We start from the raw sequence: 23,509 nt of genomic DNA, 5'->3' as shown, positions 1-23,509 counted from the left end.
TACCACAACAAATCAATTAGATTCTGGATGAAGTGAGGAAGAATGTTCAAAAGTTTAAAAATATATAGATCGGAAACTGAATTTAGAAAACGTATTTCTAAGAGGTGATATTTATCAATAGTTTTTTAAGCGGAAAGAAAAAACTTCCGACAACAGTCAGACATCTATGAAGAAATAACAACTGTAGTATTAACCGAGATCCGTTTAGAATCAATTTTTTCATTACGATTATTTGTTCTTGTTTTGAAATGTTTTTCCAATATGCTACAGTGATATTTGAACGAAGTGAGACGAGTATAATTCCATGACATGTCTTATTTATGTTTCTGATGAAACTCATTTTCTCAGTAACCTTTTTGTATTCAAAAATAACTATTTCAAACACGAATATTGGTAGTAACACTATAGTAGAAAAAAATATATTTAAAAATGTTCCAAAATCACAATAATTTATAACATACTCATGTTTTTTTTTTGCTGACTTGTACTATGTATTGTATATAAAAATATATATTTTTTATATACTGTATTATATGTATGTAACTATACTATTCTAGATATAAAAAAAATAGTCTTAAAAAAAATAATTTAAAATCACAAAATTTAAAAAAAAATAGGTTTTTACTAAAATTATATTGCTCTATATAAAATATGCAGTTTATATAGTAGAATACAGGGTAATCCATTTAACGTGGGACATTCATTTTCGTAGAAAACACTAACGAATTTGAAAATATTTTTTTTACATAATTTTAAATCTTTACAACATAAAATTTTTGGAAGAAAATTATATTTTTTTCTATTTTTAATTTGATTATATTTTTGTAAACGTAAGCTAACTGATTTCTATCCATTTGTCATCGTAGACTGTATTATTATAATAGAAAAAAAATTGAACGAATAAAATAGTGTAATAAAACAATTGATGTATTCATACATATTTTCATTAGTACATATAAGTTGCTGAGATGATCAGTGTATTGGTTCACATTCACTATTAGTTCAAAGTTTATTTCTTATTATGTAGTAATAATAAAAATAAACATAATTTAACAACATAATTCGTTGTTAATATTTTATAGATGGAATATATTTTCGATTATCTACAGAATATTTTTCAATATTGCGTTAAAAAATAATCTTTTAAATATCTTTTAAGTAATTTACAGTCTTAATTAATCAGGCCATTGATGATCATTGTAGGTACCTCAATATTATAATTATATAAATATTTTGATTATTCACATTTCCTTAAGTTACAAGAACGATATAGTTCTGGGAAGTGTAAAAAAAATAAAAAATAAGTTTTTTTTATATAATGTATAAAAATAGGTACTTTATATTTTTAAGTTAACAAAGAGTAATAATATTTTAAAAAAACGATGTTATTATAAAAGAGCAACGGTATATCCTTGCCCAAATAAATATTAGTCAGTAAATAAAGTAAATATAATCATCCCAATATTATATAATTTAAATTTTATTAATCTTCAACCGGATGTTTAAGTTGATAGGTAAGAACTACTGTACAAATTATGTATCAAATCTTGAGGACGAAATTTAATTTGGGACGGGATTCAAGTCTATTTTTATAATATAATGTACCTACAGTTTTTGTGTAACTTTATAACCACTGAATAACTATTATTTCGAGGGATATATTCGATGTGATATGCGACCTGGATGTTAATATTTACGATATACTATTACGAATTGACTTATTGCCACATTTTAACTTACTATTTTAAATTCATATCTAAAAGTTTTTACACTATATACATTTATCTATAATGGCATTTGTACATTTGACGTTTAAAAAATTTGATATGATTATTATAATCTTTATAGATTATAAATTACATACCACAAAAATACAACTTACATTACCTAAAAAACACTTCACAAAAGGATATTTTTGTGAAATACTTTCTTCAACTAGTATTTTGATTTTTTTAAAAACAGCTTACAGCTTACTGCTGTTAGTATTTCACCTACTTATTAAACTAAAATGTATATTGTAAATAATTAAATACTTATTGATATATTATGTATCTACAATGTACATTGAAGTGGTTTAGACTGCTTAGAGTACATATTTTTATACCTATTATTGTTGATTTAAAATTTTTATCTAGAATAATTGTACATTATAACATTCCAATTTAAATGCTTATGGCCTCGTAATGCACGTAATATTTTTTTTTGATTTTAATTATTTATTTTCGAATAATAATAAAAAAAATGCAATAACATATGTTTTCCAGTTATGATTTAATTTTGTATTTCAAAATTAGGATGTATAATTGAAATATAGGTACGTAATCATTAATAATTTGTAATTATTTCTCGCAAATTATTCTATAACAATAATTATCAGGTCATTCCTGAGAGTACTAGAAATTGCTCAACCATAAACACGTGAAGTTGACCTAAAAAGTAATATTAAATATGAATTTAAATTTGTATTTTATTTCTACAATCCTAATATCCAATGTATATTCAATTCGTAAATTGTAGTAAATTTAGATTCTAAGTAGAGTAATGGATGTGTATTGATTTAACAAACATGTGGTTTTTTTTTGTGTCTTTCATTACGTTTTGGGAAACTAAAGTAAAAATACTTCGATTTTCAACTTTGGGGGTGTCTCTATTAGAAAATTGAATCTAATTGGTCCCAGGTTGGGGGAAAACACCCTAGGGGGAAAGTTCCTAGTATTTTTCACAATAAACCGAAACAACAATTAGAGAAAAATGGTGATTTTCCGCTAAACCAGGTTTTTTTTTTATCAATTTTTGGTTTTATTTATTTTGTTGTGATTAAAAAATGAATATCCATATAAGCTATAAGCTTTCCAAAAGTTAAACTAATGTTTGAAAATGTAATATAATATTCTTCTTAGGAAGTTGTTTATACTGGAACTAAAAAATCTAATATACCTATACAAAAAATAATTATTAATGTCTGTATAAACAGACATTTAAAGTAAAAATTTGGACGAAATTAGATATTAAACGAAGAATAATGACGTTCATTATTTTTTTATAATTTAAAAACATTATTCGTGGAGGACTTATAACTTTTACGTATATATGTATTATGTATATTATAAATTTTACTTTACACTATAACATTTTTACAATATGTAAATGAATTTAAAGACATTAATGTTTATACCATAAACATACTTAACCTATGATAAGCTGTTGAAGGTGTTATTGACTCAAAAGTTAATTATAATAATGTAATATTGTATAAATTATATTTATTATTATAATAATCAAATTTCAATAATATAAAATACAATGTTTTCATCAATAATTAAACAACATATTGGCTACCGTAATACTAATAGTAAAATAAATTACATTAATATCAAAATAAAAAAATTTATCATGAAATATTGAAAATATGTACTTAGTAATATAGTTTGACAGATCGTATCCGCTCAGAATCGTTTTACGAGTTTAATGATGTAAATTAATTAAGATGTAACTCATCTATTTCAGTGACCCACTTGACACCTACTATACAGTATTTTCAGTGATCAAATTTTATTTATAAATTTACAATTATATTAAATATAAAGTACATATACAATAAATAAATGTTTGTATTAATACATTTTTCTGATTTAATTTAAGTTGCTGCATATAATATATAAACGCTACGGTCCAAGTGGGAAAATGGTCATTGCAAACAACTGTCCGGGAGTTGTATACAATTCCCGAGTTTTTCAAACCATAGGGATAATTAATAATTATATACATAGACTAAATATTATATACAATGGCTCGTTGTGATAGTGCTACGTGGAAAAAATTAATAATAAGTTTAACTTAATAATAACACAAATATTAGGTTTATATGTAATACTTATTTTATTTTACACTTATTTGATTAACACTGTAAAATTTTTAATTAATAAATTAAATAAAAAGTCGAAACACATTTATTTTAATTTATTTATTTTAACACGTATAACTATTACTCCATTTGGAGATGTATACAATTCTAGCAGCATCTACTATTGTTTTGCATTTTTGACCACAACTGCAGTGGTTTATTACCTTGATCTCCTAGGTTGAAAAACAGCCTAGCTACTTTCTCTAAGTGATTACACATCGTTAATACTAACAAACTGTCCCTTGCATGTTGTAAACTGATTTCAACTATAATAATGTTGTAGTTTATGCTTGGTTGTACTTAATTTGTAATTTCCGTTTTTCATGGCAAACAAATGTTATACAGTATAATATATAGTTATGTAAACCAATTTTGGGCTTAGAGCCAAACATAGTCTCATAAGGTGAACATTTTATGCCATAATGAAAAGGTCGATTTTTCATAAATTATATTAATTTCAGGCCTTTTCTCCACTTTTTAGTTTCATTATCTTGCAACAGTTGCAACCGAGTTCTTTCTCAATATACTGATTGGCACGTTCTACTGAACCCTGACTTTGACAATGGCGAGGTTTTCCATGTACTATTTTCAAGTTTTTCCACATTGTACATAGTTCTTTTAGTATCTTGTTTGCGAATTCTCTGCCGTAGTCACTTTGTCATATTTCTGGAGCACCAAAAGTGGTAAAAATATCCAATAATATATACGCAATTTTCTCAGCACGTTTATGAGTCAAAGGGCGTAATTTCACAAATTTGGTTAAGTTGTCTTGGTAAACTAAGATAAATTTAAATTACCATCAGGCTGTGCCTGCATATCAATCAGGTTTATTTGACAATGTGAATTCATTTCCTTAGATATAATAGGTTTAACCATTAAGCATTTTTTAACTGCACTACCTTTTTTCACACGATTCGCAAAAATTCAAATACAACATAATTGTCTCTCTTGTTATAGTTTTATATTTATTATTCGTGTTCCATTCTACTACATCCTCCATGACTTGTTGATAAACGAGTTTCATGCAGAATATGAAACAATTCTTCATTGTGGTCGTAATATTTAATTTTATGATCTTCATTTATTGACACAACAAGTCTTTCCACTTCTTTATGATTTAATAATTATTTGGAAAAATTTTTTATCTGTTCTTTAATTCTTTAATTTCTTTCAAATATTGATAATTTCATCATATTTAATTTTACTTATATGTGTACTATTATAGTTTTTCACTTTTAAAATATTATTTAAATCCCCGTTGATTTTATTTACCATTTTAAAATAAAAATAGTAAATATGCACCAACGTATAATATACAGTACTTAACAGTAGACTAATATCTTAGTAAGTATACTGATTACTTACCAAAGATATGAATTTCAATAGAGTGTTTAAATTACCTAATTATTAAATTATACTTCTCTAAATTCAAATCGATAAAAATTGTCTCATGATGATAAGGTACTGAAATAAACGTTAAGTGTTAATGTATATTTAGTGTGTAATTATACACAATGTCTGCATCAGTCTTAGTATTGTATACAATGTCCGGTCAGTATTTCAATGACTAATTTTTCTATTTGGTTCATAATATATATATGTATATTATACAAGACGATACAGAAATCGACTGCATAATTTCGAGACAGTGGACATGTATTTTAATAATTACTACGAATACGACAATAATATTTTTTTTTTTTTTGAATAAATTATTATTTTAAAATATTTATATTTATTTATTTTTTATTCGATTTAGATATTATACACGTCATATTTTATTGTATAAAAAGTTTAAATTTAATAAAAGAAAAAATCAATAATTTAACACTATAGCGAGTAATAAAAAATATTAAGTAGATATAATTTAAGCATGTATATTACTGTCGCCTAGAAAGATAATAAAGAAGAAAGTAGGTATAGCAGATATTTTAATTATTAATACTAACAATGGTAAAATACTGAAATTATATGTGAATTAATCAATTTCAAATGTTTACACAAGTAATTTGACTCGAATAAATATTTTACTCGTCTTGATAATACTTTACGTATATCTAATACGTCATACTTTATAGCAGTGGCATAATTGTGAACCATTTTTTCTTTGGGGAGGGGGGATATTAAATGCCTCAATTTAAAATCATTGAAATGTAAAAGTCTAATATATAGCATTAGTAACTTAATATTAGTTGACAAAATGTTTAACATTATGCTATATATTCATAATTTTTTATTTATTAGGTACTATTCAGTATAAAATATAGATACTTATTATACTTAGTCAATTTATTTTTTATACTTACAATTTTCAATACTAAACACGCTATAATAATTAATTACAATACAAAATCAAAAATTATTTTTTTACTGCCAGCAAACATATAAATTGATTCATCCTAACCTAACTAAGTGTTTTTCGCTCAAATTCAACCTCAATCAAGTTTTTAAACTAAGTTGAAACATGCAAATAGATAACAACACGATATTATCACAAAATTCAGAGTGATAAGATCAATGCTCGAAAACGTCGATAATATTGTTTGTCACCCAACCTGTACGAAGCCACGTAGTTGTTTACTTCATATTACTAAAATATGATATTTTACGTACATAGACAATACATAAACTGAATATTTGTCTGTACACATACCTACCTGTATGTAATATTATAATATCTATATATTATAATGTTTGATATACTATCATATTATTATATTATTATACATATTATTCAGATATTATTATCGCTTAAGGAATCCAAAGAAAAACTTTCTGATAATAACGAAATCTACCGCGCTTTTGAGATATATATATATTATTATTATAGTGATGTTGGTTATTTCTTATGTGGTTTTACGATCGGTTCGCTATCCATAGAATAATATGACTTCAGTAAAACACACATTTGTCCTCATAATATTATTCCAGCATATGCATGCATAATTATAGGTATTTATCGTATTAACCAATTATCTAACCATGTGTAATAATAAATCTTGAATTAATTGTTAGACTAACTGCATGCCATAACGAGTAATCTGTTAAATTAATTACGTTGCAGATGATTGAATGGTGTTAAAATTCGTTTGAACAATAATTTGCGTGTGTATTTGATGTAGGTATGATATTGTGATAAATATTTATTATATAATATATAACGTACATCGTATATACTTGGTTTAGTCATAATCCACAATGTTGATGCACATGTATCTTCAAATTGAGTACAATATATAACATGGAATAACTTTAGATCGAGATAACGTGAATTACGCAATAAAATCTATTTTATGTGTCCTCGTTTGCCCGTAAGTCATTTGTATAATTGATTTACCCGGAGTAAGTTCTCGAATAAAATGTCTGGATTCTACTATTGTACCTACACATAATTATTCACAACAATCACAAGAGTTTGGCAAAACTTGCACAGCTGTATTAACGATAATACCAACAAGCGGGCAACAACGATATACTGTAAAGATAAGTAATTTAATCTTGTAAACTTGTTCGCAAATGAATAATACAAAAAATTAATTGAGTAAGCACACATTACTTGGGCAATTAATAAAAAATATATAGCTAGAAAACTACGCATAAATATCGGCTTTCGCGAAGTTGACAAAATAAAATTATTAATGGACTTTGTTGAACACCCCAAAATAATGCATAAATATTAATCAGTATACTAATACATAAATATATATATGATAAAAACACATTTTCCATTTTCCAATGTCTGTCTTACTGTTTTCTCTCACACCATAATTGACACATTTTTATACAGTGGTAATGGAATAATATCCGCTAATGGCGAACATATATAGATAATAAAATAATGACTACTACGAGATCATTTAAACGTGTAATTTATGTGAGTAACTGAGTGAAATTTTTTTAAATATTAATAAAATACTACATATTTATTAAAATCATAATAATTTGCAATTTCCTAATTTCTTAATGGTGATAGTTAACTGAAGAGTTTAACGGCCTTTATAATTTATTATATTTGTACGTATATAATCACTAATCAAAAATCATGTCGCAATAGTTTATATAGATAATAAAAATAAATATAACATAAAGTATGATGGTGTTATTAATTAATATTATAACATAATGTACACTAAATTTAAAATTTTAAACGTACCATAAAAAAATAAAGTTTAATTCGATTTAATTACACTTACATTAATACTTATTACTTATTATTATAGTTTATTACATGAATAAATAAGTTATGTACTTTTAACAGTTTTAAGCATTAAACTATTCCATATTATATTATAAGAAAATACATATTATTTTAATATCATTATGACAAATAATTATACATACAAATATTTTTCGTTGAAGAAAAACATATTATGTTTAGTGAGAGAAACTATATTTACAAAATTGCTTAAATCTGAAATGGTCTAACATATTATAAAGGTAAAAAGATTTCTGTATAAGTATAACATATTGAGTATAAGATAAGGCATCGCAAATTGCTTTCATCGTAGATACATAATGTCTTAAAAAACCAATTAGAAATTAAATCTTTTAATATAAAACAATGTATGAAAGTATTTAGTAAAATTTGTTTATAATTTTTTATTAATTAGACGTATTAATAGGTACAGAATCATTCATTTCAATTTCAATTTATTGAATTATAATATTATTGGTACCTATTGCTGTTGATAAAATAAATACAAAAATTACATATATTATATAAAGTAAGTATTCAATTTCTAAATTTCTGTTTGAACACATGATATAGAATAGGTAAGTGATATGACTTATATAGTTATAATTATATGACCTAACATAATATACTGGTGCGCGGAATAAACTTCATAGTAATATTTACAAAGTATGAAGTTAAAAGCGTAAAATTGTAATTAATTAATTATAATTTATAATGTAATTTTAATTACTTGAATATTTTGATAGATAATACCATTAGGTACCTTTTTAAGTTGCAAATATCTACTCTGATATTGTTAACAAAATATTAATTTAACATATAATATAATATGTCTATCACATATATTATACATACTAAATGTAATATATTGGTATATATTGTACATTTTCACATTAAAATAATAAAGTAAAATCAAAAATATCGATAACGCACTGAATAGTAATATAATTTTAACTATACTATACAAAACCCTATTAATGTTTATTTTAATATTCAATTGGAGTATTAAACAGACCAGTGTTATATCATCAGTGTATTCAAGTACTAGATTATATACAGGTTGAAGTAGCTGCCAATAATCATAATCTAAACGCAGTAATGTAATAAATATTTGAAAATTATAAGAAATATCTGCTAACAGATATTAATAAAAAACATTCAAAAATACAAATAATTTACTGAATTAATTTGTATTCAGTCCTTGCAATTAGTCAAACTCTAAATTACGAATGTAAATAAAATAATTTTTCAATTTCAAAACGTTATACCTACCTACCTACTTTTATTTGTTGTATTTTTTTTTTCAAGTATAATTCCACCTAATCACATAACATATGTTTAACTACAAAACAAATTGTTAATTGTGATTTTTATATTTGCAATTATATCACGTGTTCATACATTTTTTTCTGATAATTGATACACAATATATATATATACATTATATATAATATATCATAGTAAATATTTTAAAACTTACATTAACCAGTAACCACTTTAAGTACACATTATATTTTCGAATACCAACCAAATGACTAATTGTCCCGTGTACCTAAAATATTGTGTGAACGAACCAAAAAAATAAAAAAATGTTAATGTATAATAAAAAAATACACCAGTCATGGTTTGTAAATACTCCCAGTATAAGATGATTTTATTTTATTAAATCACGCTTATTACTCGTATATTATATTTTTGAGGAACATATGATTAAATTTAATATTTTTTGTTGTTTTGTAGTACCTAAACGTGAAACACTATCGATACTTGCAAAAATAATCTAAATTTTACTATTATACATTTATACATAATAACTATGTAGACAAATGTTGTTTTTTTTATAGAGTCCGATAAATCTAATATTCAATATGTACGCATTAGTATATTCATATGAATGAATACAAATGTAGATCGTTATTTAGAAAAATAGTTTTTTGCAAAAAAATATTTGATACTGTTACAGAATAATTTTAAACTATATTGTTTATTTTGTATTGGTAGGTATAGCCAGTATAGGTATTTTAGTATTTATATTTTAAGTGTCTTTAAATAAATATGTATATCTATATACATATTAATTAATCATCGACTATAATTATATTAATTACCCGTATGAAGCGTGATGTTAACATATATTTTAAAATGTATAGTATTATTAGTATTATTATAAACTACAATCCTTTTAATCTGGGCTTTCCGTACAGATATTCCAGAGCTGTTGGTGTTGGAAGCCGTCGGAAAGACAAAACGGTTTTCGTCTATTTATCTGACACAATGCGAAGCTCTCTGGAGCCAAGAGTCTGAGACTACCTATCAAGTCGCCAAGACAATCATGCTTTACATCCTGCCCCTATTGCTCATGTCGATTGCCTACTATCAGATTGTCCGGGTGCTATGGAAATCCGACAACATACCAGGACACACAGAAACCGTACAAATGTTTAATGCCAATGCTTACAACGGTGAGTTTTTCAATTCAATTTTTATAGTCACGTTTCTTATAAGTATCTAGTGGCGTAACTGGATAAAAAACTATAGGGATGTAATTTATAATTTATTCACCAAAATTGAAACCATATCGCTTAATTTTTACACAAATCTAAAAAATCTATTTTATGGCATAGAAATAAATCCTAAATACCCATGTTATTTTTGTAAAAGTTGACAATATGACAAGATATTATTCAATAGAAGAAACATAAAAAATGTAGTTTTAATAATTTGAAGAAAAAATTATTTTTATCTTTTAAATGTATATTAAAAGCACTCTTTCTTTATTTTAGAAAATTTAAAGATTTCTACTGTTGGAATTTCCGAGGGGTAAAATAATTCCATTACCGGGGGGGGGAGGCTCTCTAGAAAAAAAATTACGCTACTATAGATGCCTATAAAACAATCAATTGAATCAATATTACGATACACCATAAGAAAATGGTTCAATTTATTCTCAGAATGTAGTTATATATTATGTATTAGCAATATTATTATAATAAAATATAAATCGCTTATAATTTTAAAGTAACACGGTTTTAATAATAATTAAATAATCGAGCACGTATTATAAAAACCCAAACTACACACAATAATAATATAGATATATATATAGTTTCCATTGTCATTCAAATCAACATAATATTTGAATAACTTTTTTTTTATAGCAAGTCATTTTTGAAAACAAAAAAAAAATCTAACCTTGATTAATATTATACATTCTACTTTGTTAAATTTAATGGCAACCTATTTACTCTGCAGAATAAAAATTAGATAGCATTTTTTCTTTGCTGAGAATATCTTTTTTTTTGTTTTTTTTTTTCTTAACGATATCAATTAATAACTGATACGCCTGGAACGTTTAAAGTCGTGATCGTATTAAATGAAAACAGCTTCAAAAAAAAAATTGAAGCGTGCTTATAAAATGCTTAAATACACTATTGTTTTTCATGATAGAGAAGATATTTAGCATATAACAATTACTGTGTTATTGTATTATTGTAATAGCAAATAAAACAGTAACTCTACAATAATGTACAAAAATAACCACTCGATTTATAGTTTTAAATATACTTCTCCGAAAGTCGCTTTATTTATTGACATTAAAAAGAATTAAGTATTCAATAAAGCACGGACGCGCCTGAAAAGCAATTTACTGCAATCGTAATACTAGACAACAATGTATAATATTTATACAGTCGAGGGCATAAAGTATTTTATTTTTAAAGTAAATAGTTATTATTAAAATTTTTAAAACGTGTGTTATAAATAAAACACGATCTTTGTGGCTTAGGCGTAAAAAAAACAAATAACCTTTAACCCAACTTAATGATTATCTATTTATCTGTGTAATAAAAATGTAAGTGTAATAATAATAATAATAATAATCAAAAAATTGATGTAAAAAGGAGAGTGTATAGTAGCTATAAGGTTGTCATTTTATTTTCAATTCAATCGGTCTTTGCATAGTGATCGTTTTTACTGAATACGGCGTATTACACGCTTATTTTTTAAACTATTAAAAACATGTTGTTTGATTCGTTTTCTGTAAATGCGCGCTCGGAACTTTTTCATATTTTATATATTCCTTTCGTCGATAAAATGTAGTTATACACACAAATCAAAATGCGCTGTTCACTACTGCAAGCCACTCAAATCCCTATAATTCGGATACAGCCGAAGCAACCACATTCTCTCAACAAACAAAATATGGCTTTTTAATTGAACAAAAATAGTGATTTAGAAAGGTATTTTTTAGAAGCTTTTCAAGTCATTGTGAATAATTTCCGAGATAAAATATACGATGACTACATACGTGTTTTCAATATAAAAAATATTATTTAGTTTATTAGTCTCGAAATATTCAACCAAAATGTGTTGTCAGTTTTTCAATTTTTCGGCACTATACACTATGCAACTCTGTTATTTATTTATTAAGACCACAGTCCTTTTAAAACGCGTTTAGTCGCAGTACGTGGTTACCGTGCATCGTATAATAATTGTATACCGTAATGTAAATTTCCCAAAAATATTGGCAGTCCGTAATTGCGTGCGCGGACGATGGAATATATTATTATAAAACTGTAAAACCATAAAACTATAAAACGTAAAAACTAAGTTTTAACGAGTTCGGAAAACCACCTAAGCGCAAGACGCATACGATTTTACTCACGATGAAGTTTATTTCGCAGGGTTCAACCGAACAGCGACGATGGGGTGTACCAGCACGATGGCTCAGATAAAAGCCAGAAGGAAAGCGGCGAAAATGTTGGTGGCAGTTGTGGTCATGTTCGCGCTGTGCTTCTTTCTCGTGCACCTGATGAACTTGTTGAGGTGAAATGAATTATAAAATACTACATAACCTATAGAAATTCTTAGTACTATAATATAATATACTTTATGCATTGTGCGATATACTTACACATAAAGTGTTTAGTCAGTTTACACTTTACTTCAATATTAAATGTTGGTAATAACATGTATACTAATACTACTAATGTGTACTGCCACTGTAAAAGATTCTCCTAATATCAATAATTGTTATAAAATAATTCCTAAAAGTAAATAATAATACATATATATATATATATATATATATATTTTATACATATGAATACAATTAGAATCTAATGAATTGGTTCACCGACTGCTTATTTGCATTGTATATGTAATTAGATAATACGATTGTGATTACTCAGTTTAATTTTATTTGATAAATGGGTACTAAAGTATTTTTTTATAGGTATTACAGAAAGTGTTATCATATGTATATTAAACAAAGATCTACATTCAAATTTAATTTAAATTAAAAATTCTAATTATTATTAAAATAAAAACAACAAATAGTATGTGACTTAAGGTATTTCATAAAATATTATTTAGATTCTTATTTTAATGTTTGTCTTGTTTTGATGTTTAAGAACTGTTCAGTACTGAAATTAAAATAAATTTAGTATCATTGTTAGTAAAATAGTGGCATTTAAAATATTTAAAAATTAAAAGTTTTAATATTTACTTTATTGATTTCTATAACACTATATACTATAGATATACTACGTGGATTATTCATTAGCAAAATATGCTAAATCGATTTTGTTTGTATACATAAGATTAGTTATCATTGTTATCAATGTACTCCATCGTATTATTTTTGTTTCAATAATATGATACGTTCTCTTTTGTTTCACGGAAAGCATACATTTAAATAAAAACAAAAAAGTTCTAAATAAAAAAAGCAGGTTCCACAGAAGAATTTTATGGTTTTTAATTGCATTTTTTTATATTGTGGTTTTTTTTTTTTACTTTAAGTTTTACTAAGAATAAAAACAAATTTTAAGATATTTAAAGAATTTAAATAAATAAAAACCATTCATTACGAAAGAAGAATTAAACTTTACAATTCTCTCCCAAGCAATTTGGTATTTTGATATAGCATTATTATTGTTAGTCTCAGACGACGAGTTAATATTGTTTTACATACGCTTAAGCATTCCGCCTAACGCGTATTGTTCAAAAGATTATATTATATTCCTCTTGATCGTGTGTTTTGGATATTTAAGTTTCACAAATTTTACGGAGATAACGGTTTGTTGATTCTACGTTAAAATCGAATTAATATATAGCAAATTTCACGTTACTCTCTATCATAATAGTAATCATAATATACCTCTGCAAATATTAATTTCATAATGTCATTGAAATCATCGTAATTTTAAATTGAGCAAAGCTAATTGTTTCGTCAACCACGTGACGCTACACCATGACTATGTATTATTATATTACCATAGTAATATGAATGTGAGTTTTTTAATAGAAAAAACCGTTCACTAAAAACATATAACTTACAGGATGCCTGTCCTGATTTGGATAATTAAAATGCTTTTCTCGGGACTTCGAATAATAATTCTTCAAAGTGCCACTTGTTCTCCGAAAATCAAGTATTTTTGTGACAATATACTTAAAAAATATTTAAATGACGTGATTTGCATATAATACGCGTATCGAAACGGTGGAATTTATTTCGAAGAGAGAGAAAGATTGTGCACCGCAAAGAAAACAAATCGTAAAGGCGGCCATCGAAAATAAAAGTTATTTCCGTCTTGGTTCATCGGAAATGTAAATTCGTAACTTTCATTAGTTACATTATGTAAAATGTTTCTATTTTATTCTCTATATATTTGTTTTACGAAAAATCGATAATTAAAATATCCCCTGTAATACGGCGTGTGTGTGTGTATTTAACAGTAATGTCATAGCAAACAATGATATTTTTTGAAATTAATCATTTTTTAAGAATTTAAAGCTTAGAAATAAGTAATAGACGAAGTGGAGAATTTTAAAAACTGTAAGATACACATAGATTGTTTTACTGTAGCTAGTAGTATTTTTTATATAAAATATTATTAATAACTATAACATTATTAATTATGGATAATAGGTATATTATTATTATGAACATATAGAAAATGTGATTAATAAGTGGATACCAAATTGTTAAACGATAGCTGTCGAGTAATTAATTATAAGATGGATGTGTTAAATTTGAATTCAATGATATATCATTCTATAGTCTATACAATAAATGATTCTGAACGGAAACAGTTGGTCAGTCTATATTAAATACTCAACACTCGTATATTTCATAAGTTTTTTAAAATTATTAATATTGCTACTAAAATCATTTATTTTACTATTTTAATATTACAGTACATAGAATGGATTTAGTTTAAAAAAAACATTGTAATAATTGAAAAAACCATTTTATGAACTTTAATGATAAGTACATTATTTAAAATTGTTTTTTCCTTATGAATAAGGTTTTTGAACTTTAACAAAATAATGAATATCGTTATTCATTTTTCTTCTTTAGTAATTTCTATAGTTCCATTCGACGGCCATTGCTGCTTCCACTATTTCCCACCTCTTTTCCCTATTTTCACTATCTTCTAGCTTCGTGTCTGATAGAATCTTTTACAAATATTACAGATATGATTTTTTTATCGTTATTCATAGTTTAAATATGTAATTTCGTCTAAATTTGAACTTAAAATGATAAAAAAAAAATAGACATTATAGTAAAATAAATAAATGTATTATAAATAAATATTGTAATATTGTACATTTTATATAAAATGAATTACATTTTTAATTTTATTGCTAATTTACATTAATATATATACATATAATATATAAATTATTAGTCAAAATTTAAAAAAGTTTACAATTCTACAATATTATTATATTACTACAACGAAAATATGCAATTTGCAAAAATGGGTATAATGTTTTATTCAAATTGTATATCAACGATTTTTGTTCAAAAGCGAAACAAATAGATTCGATAAATCAATCGAGTTCTATGTATGGCCTATGCAGAGAGAAAAGTTAATTAATTGTTTTGTAACAATGAAACGAAATAATTTTTTTTTTATATTCAATACTATTTTGTATGCTTGTGTTTTATAATATCGGAACAATTTACGGCTGTATCCCACTCCCACCACTGATCTCACGTAGAACTATGTTATGTTTATTGGAAATATACACACCCACGTTTCTCATATTTATATTAAATATTAAAACACCTACTACCTATACCTACATCGATCATAATTTTGATTTTAACTATAATAATTTATAATTGTATTATTATGCAGTACACGGATAAATATTTACGTGAAAACGTAGTACCGGCGTTCCACGAATAAAACTTTACGTATGTATAAACTATAAAGTTATTTATAGGATGTTATTAAAATGATTATTATATTTTAAGCCCCGAAGCCAAAAATACAGTAAATATAGAATAATACAATAGAATTAACATATTTACAAATATTAGATACTAATACAATTAGCTGTAAAACAATGTTATTGAAAATTAGTTAAAATAGAATTAGTTTTAGTTGATTTATATTCTAATAAAAAATGTAAACATTTTAAATGGCATTACATTTTATTAGCATTCTGTTTAAAGGCTTGAAATGGCTATGGACGCTGTGTAATAATTGAGTATGTTTCTAAAATTAATATAAGGTAGGTACATTAGAATATATATATAATTATACCAGGTATATAGGTATATTATACCTCTTTAGAATTCCTAATTGTTCGGATTAGTTGTGTTATTACTAACAAGATTATAAATAATGAAATTATCTGTATGTATTATTATTAATATTAAATAAGGTTAAATTAATAATATTTTTAACTAAAATCAAATTCAACTAAGTTATTACATTTTTGATAAAGTTTACCAAACTTTTTATTATTTATTCATTAATATTTAATATGGATTGATGAGGATTCCATATAACCGATATATATACCAAAATTGAACGTACAAGAGAACAATACTTTTAAATAGAGTGAGTCATTGAATTCTCGTAAATTTACACTTATGAATTATTGAATTCTATAATTTGCGTTACTTTGTTGTAAGTTATAAAGTCCTGGTAAAGTACAAACAATTTGAAAGAGCATATTTTTCTTATTTTCAGAGTTTTTTAATTTATCAAGTAATTAAATATGATAGTGTACTATCTACTAGATAAATGTAATTTTTAGACACAATATTTAGCGAAAGATAATTTGCCATTCACCAACGATTGAGATTATTCTAATCTAGTTGTAAATTTAAACAGTTATTAAATCCTAAAACAGAGTTAAGGACGTTTATGTCATTGAAAATAATAAAAAACAATAAGGGAGATAACTCCCCTTCTAGGTATACACTTTTGTGAATTTTATCAGAAATATTTGAACAAATTTTCACAAGCCAAGTTATTCTATTGTAATAGGATTCAAATTGGAATTCAAAATTGACTGCCCAATTTTCGTAACTTGATGGTTAATCTATTAATATTAATCAAATCAAATGACTTCTTTAGATCACTGAAAATAGTATTAATTTGACTACCTGTTTTAACAAAATTTTAAATATTTCAATAAAAACATAACATATTGGTTGTGATCGCTTATCCACAACAAAAACTATATTATTCGTTAATAATTAAGATAGGATTATCTATTTAATTAACAAAAATCCAACCTATGTAATTTATTACTTACCTATATTTTTAAAACGGGTATTTTAAGAAGTAATGTTGGACTGACTGTAAATTAACAGGTTATAGACATCTTATATTGTCGGTTTTTTAGTTGTTACCTGAATCGAACTTGTTTGTTTTCTGATCGGTGCATCTTTTTTTGGAACTATGCATGCATGTATTTATTAACATATACTTAACATAAATAAACTCTGAAGAACACGTGTAAGAAACATACAGTAATAACGTACTTTAGAAGTAGACAGGTAAAAGGGGTAAAAACAGTCGTTATGTAATCGGTACACACACACGCAAAGTTAAAAGTTACCGATTACAGAAAGCTAATCTAACAAACATCTGTTTGGCTACAACGGCGGAACTGTTATTTATCCTTTTCTAAACGTAAAACACACCACGCAGTGTTCATTAAAACTTTCGATGTATACTTGTATGTACAAACTATCATCATAATATTATAATATCAAATATCTATCAAAACTTTAAATCAAACGACGGTCGCCACGTGTTGAATTCGTTCGATTTAGCTCAAAAGTCATGAATCATTATTTACATTATACAGTGTATATAATATATAATATACGAACCGACGTCAAGGAGTTTAGACTATAAAAAAAAAACAAATAATTACAGAATATTCTTCAGAAACTACCATATTATTAAAATACATCATTATCATATTACATATATTACGCAAAGCATATACCTACCTACATATTATAACAATATTGTATATAACAGTTATATATTTTGATAATAATATATTCTATATTACAGCAGGTGATTCACTAAGGCTCACTCTCATTGTATCCTTCAATAATTTTTTTTTTTTAATTTCAATGTTTAGAACTGTTAAAAATACTAATAAACCAAATATTTATTTACCACTTAATAAGAGTTTCCAGTGTGTTTTTTTGGGGTGAGCCTACTTGACATAATTATTCACCATGCATACAATTCTGATATATTAAAAATATATAAATTTGTGTTATCTACACGTCCTCGAATTGTCACAGAAATAGTTGTTTTTTTTTTAAAAGTAGCCATGTGGATATCGCTCTATTGTACATCATTAGGTGTCGAGTGGGTCACTTTTTTGGGCTATATTAAATTTGAATTCAATGATATATATCATTGTATGCGAAAAACAATTCTGTGAGGAGACGGTCTGTCAGTCTGCTGCTATATCATTAAGTTTATTTCGTGATGTGTTTTTTTAATATAACTACTAAAGTAATTTATTTCACTTTTAGCATTACAGCAGGGTAATATAATTTTTTCTGAAAACATAACATTTATAATTTTTTTGTGTTATTCATATTTAATTATAATAATACGTAATATATATTTATATCAAATTATAAAAATTTAAATAATGCAAAATACAATAATGTCTTTCTGTAAATACCGTGAAATAGTAAAAAAATAGTTCATAGTATAATTATATAAACAACATTTTATAATAAATCAAAATTACATTTATTAAAATACTTATGATAAAATGTATAGAGAACAATATTCCAGAGATAATAATGTTATATCCGTTTTATAAAATAGCAATTGGTAAAAACATTACAGCTAATTAAAAAACGTATAATATATTAATATGTTTATTTTGTATTTCAATTTGTAAGTTATATATTAGGAGTATTAAAAATGACGAGTATAAAGTATTATCAGAAATACAAAATACGAAATATATGTAAATCAAAATTCTTTCGATTTTATTTTGTATTGCATTAAAACCCCTGTAAAGCGTGCAATTACCTTCAGTTTTCCGTAGTTATGTTTTAGTCATACTTTTCAATTTATCATGCCGTATTGTGCTGTTTCAAGTGGTGTATTATATTAATATAATTTCCAATTAACTGTGTGTGATGGGAAGAAGGCAACGCGTGCCGGCCATCGTCGTTGTTATCTATAATTTTAAGAATAATAATAATTATACCAACAATTATTACCTATAAAATTGTTATTACAATTTTAATATGGATTTAGAAATATAGGAAATAAAAATTATTATTATTAATATTATCAATTATCATAGATCATAGTCATTCTGTCTTGAGTAATCAGACTTTAAACAATGCTTTGTGCTTATAAATTATAATACAAATAATCACAATATTTAGTAAAATGTATTTTCACTTATGTTTTTATAAAATTTTAAAATAAAATGGCAAATAAAACGAACAATATTAAACGTCCGTGTAGAAGAAATATGAGTAGTAAACTTATTTTAAAGCGCGCGGTATAATCAAAACAAAATTTAAGTTTTTAAGAGATGATTACATTTTTTTGATACCAGGAATGAATAACTTAGTTAACTATTCTAAATTATAATACCGTAAAACAGTTTATATTATTGAATTTATTTTTTTTCTATTATTATATAATATGTAAATAATTATAAAGTATTATTTTTTATATTTTATTTTTGAAGTTCTACTTCTAATTCGTATTGGTTGATACTTCTATATGAGTTCTATGGAAATAATAAATGAGATTGATATTTCGACTACATTAGTTCTTATAATAGCTTAAATAATACGCTTATATATACATCCATTTAAATTATTTTAATTTTAATGCTTACAAAATGTTTTTGATTATTTTTCTTTGAATTTCTATTCGATTCTGAGTGGAGCAAGCAATATATTGATTTTACAATGTTTTTATTTTTTTCATTTATTTGTGTTTGTTATCATAATTTCTACCAGTAGATAATAGTGCTCTGATTCTTAACTTTAGCATCTCTCCCTGATAAGAAATTGAATCTAGTTTGTAGTGTTAGAGTACGTTGTAGGTAAAAAGTAAAAAATGCCAGTTCATTTTCAAAATAAATGGAAAAAACGGAAATTCTTACACAAAATCAGTTTTTGACAAATCCAATTTTCTTATTTTTTTGTAATTAAAAAATGTAAAGTATTCACACGGATAATGTTTTTAAATAATAACAAAAGTAGTAATAAAAATCGTTATTTATCGCTAAAATAAGTAATTTTTTATTTAAATTTGAAATTAAAATGTCTATACAAATAATTGTCTTTATTTATATTATTTTTAAGTTTGACGAATTTTGTCAAAATGCTAACTTTAAATGCTAACAAATAGATTTTTGATATTTTTTAATTGAGAAATTAATAACTTTTGAGAAGCTTTGTATTAAATTTTCGAGTATTTCTTTACCCTTCAAATAATTTTTAATCGACAATTATAGATAACAATTTAAAATTTCTCATAAATCCCTAAAATAGCTTAAAAAGAGTCAATATATTTTAAAAATTGATCGTAATAAATAATAAATAATAATACAAACATAAGGTGAAAATTTCAAGTATTTACGTTTATTTGTTTTTGCGTAACACCAAATATACAAAACAGGTTTTGTCAAAAATTGTATTTAGGTTAAATTTACATTTTTCCTTAATTTTTAATTTTTTTTTGTTTTTCTCAAAAAAAAAGAACTTAACATTTTTATTTTTATTTCTCCAAAGTACAATCTAGATAGAAAATTAGTTCTATCCAAAACAACCTTCAAAGTTGAAAATCGAAGGATTTTATCGACTATAATCTTCGTGAACACAAGACAAAAATGCTCACATCATATTTACACGCACCGCGTCCTAACACCGAATTCTATCATACGTAAATTACGAATACGCGTATTACGGTAGCTTTTCGTACGCATATAGTGTAATATAATAATATGTAGTTGCCATTTGGGGCCGTGACGTAATCCCGTATATCGACAAATAAATCGGTGCAGTTTCCTGTCCGGGACACGGTAAAAAGCCGCCGCTGGTGACGCGCTCGTCGATCCCTAAAACCTAATCTACCGGATTAAAGCGACCGGCCCGCGACTTCGTTATTTATCGACGCCAATCGCCCCTCGCGAATATTTCTTACACGCATCATCCGTCGTTGGTATATATCATCGTGGTGTGCGCGCGTTATGCATAAAAAGTACGTTTTTATTCTTTTGATGGAGGTCGCAAATAAAAAGGAAAAAAGTGAATATGAGAGAAAAAATAAAGGACCGACAACTTTGACGAGGACCCCTCTCCACTATACAATTGCTTTATGGTGTTTATTTATACGCCGTAGTTTATTTGTTAAATTTTTCAAACAACACGAAACAATTAAAATAATAAACATATAATTACATTATAATATGTCTGACCTTGAAAGTGTACATACTATGCTATCTTACCTAAATATAAAATTATACACGTGTGGTGCGAGGATGAAAATATATATACACGATGTGATTGTATTCCAGCAGCATTTTTTTTTTTTTTTACGAGGTATATAATATATATGAACTGTTTTCGAAATTTATGGTACGTGTTCTAATCATAGACCATTTTCACTCTTATATTTGTCGATCAAACTACTATTAACTTTTAAATATAGGGTAGAACATCTTATAATTACTTAACATAGAATAATTAGACGTTTATTGAAGCAATAGTTAGGTATATATTTATTAAGTTGTACACACTGTGTAGTGTGTACCTACTAGATACTCATCCATTTATCTGTGATTTAAACACTAAAAATATTTTGATAAACGATTTAAACGAGTATATAAATGCGTCGTATTAACAAATTTGTATACGTTTTCCTTACTACATATATTAATACAATTTTTGATTATTTTTGTTGTAATGATATTTCAACAATTTTAGACACAGTTTAATAAATATATTTAAAAAAAATTAAAATTCAGGGGAGGGGAGGGTGGCTACGAGTTAAATATGGCCTAGGCTCATTTATGATAAAATTTACGAATTTAATATAATGTGTCTAATCAAAAAAGTTTACTCAGACTAAATTAAGTACTCAACGTTACAGCAGAAGGTATATTATTAATTTTTATACAGATTTCCCTGCTATTTGATGTATGGCACGGGCGACGTTGTCCCCTCACTTCTTAGTATGTGCTCTTATCGTAAATACGCTTCTGACTTGATATAATTATATTTGAAAAGTTTGTCTGCAACGGGTACGTGTCCGTCATCGCCCGCCATAATATGTGCATATATGTATATATACGAAAAAGCCAAAAGTAAACAGCACTATTAATGTTATTATATATTCATCGCAGTGTTTTCAAGTTTAATTAGGACTAGCGCATATTGAATTTATTGTCCCCCTATATCGTATATGTTTGGAGGCGAAAACTGCGTTTCGAGACTATAGCTCACGTCACGCGTCACCCATAGGATCGTCGTAATAATAATAACGACAGTAATAGTTATAATGTTAAGTAACAAAAACAAAATCAACCATTTGATTAGCGTATACTTTTTATTGTTTTGTTTTTATTCAAATTAAATACATACCTATTGTATACATTATTTATATTAGCATTCAAATTATTGTTGAAACGAAACATAATTGAATTCGTGTAATTAAATTGTATATTTTGCCCGAGTGTTCACAAACATAATATAGGTACATTCAAAAGCGACACATTTTGAAATTAAGTTTTAGATTCTGAGCGGATAGAGCAATATTATAGGTACATATTATATTGATTTTATAATGAAATGTTGGCTTTTTTTGTTAGACGAATTGAAGCTTTTTAAAGTTTAAAGTCAGGAAATTTGAAAAATAAGTCTCCATTCAGATTATGATTTATTGAGGTCCATGATTTCGGTCGGGGTAAACATTGAGGTTTGAGAACTACATATAAGTGTTAAGCGTATTTTAATATTAGCCACGAATTCGGTATTACAAGGTTTTAGAGTAGGTATTTCTGTTTTTTTTTTAAAGGTGTCAAACTATTTCCAGAGGTGCACAACATATTTGATTGGTTTTGAAAAGTTAAGCTATATGTGCGTGCAT

The 23,509-nt window shown here is 25.4% G+C and overlaps 1 protein-coding gene across 1 annotated transcript in view; it reads left to right on the top strand.

The window, feature by feature from the left end:
• The window catches only part of LOC132917150 (orexin receptor type 2-like), a 146,767-nt gene that overhangs the window by 108,539 nt on the left and 14,719 nt on the right, over window positions 1-23,509 (top strand). Inside the window, exons 5-6 of the mRNA XM_060977748.1 lie at window positions 10,304-10,561; window positions 12,782-12,923. Of these exons, the coding sequence (XP_060833731.1) occupies window positions 10,304-10,561; window positions 12,782-12,923 (400 nt within the window). The remainder of the gene's footprint in view (window positions 1-10,303; window positions 10,562-12,781; window positions 12,924-23,509) is intronic.

Source organism: Rhopalosiphum padi, chromosome 1 (assembly GCF_020882245.1).
Source record: "Rhopalosiphum padi isolate XX-2018 chromosome 1, ASM2088224v1, whole genome shotgun sequence".
Lineage (NCBI taxonomy): Eukaryota > Metazoa > Arthropoda > Insecta > Hemiptera > Aphididae > Rhopalosiphum > Rhopalosiphum padi.
The sequence above is the reverse complement of the archived record's forward strand: the minus strand, read 5'-3'. Positions and strand labels throughout refer to the sequence as shown.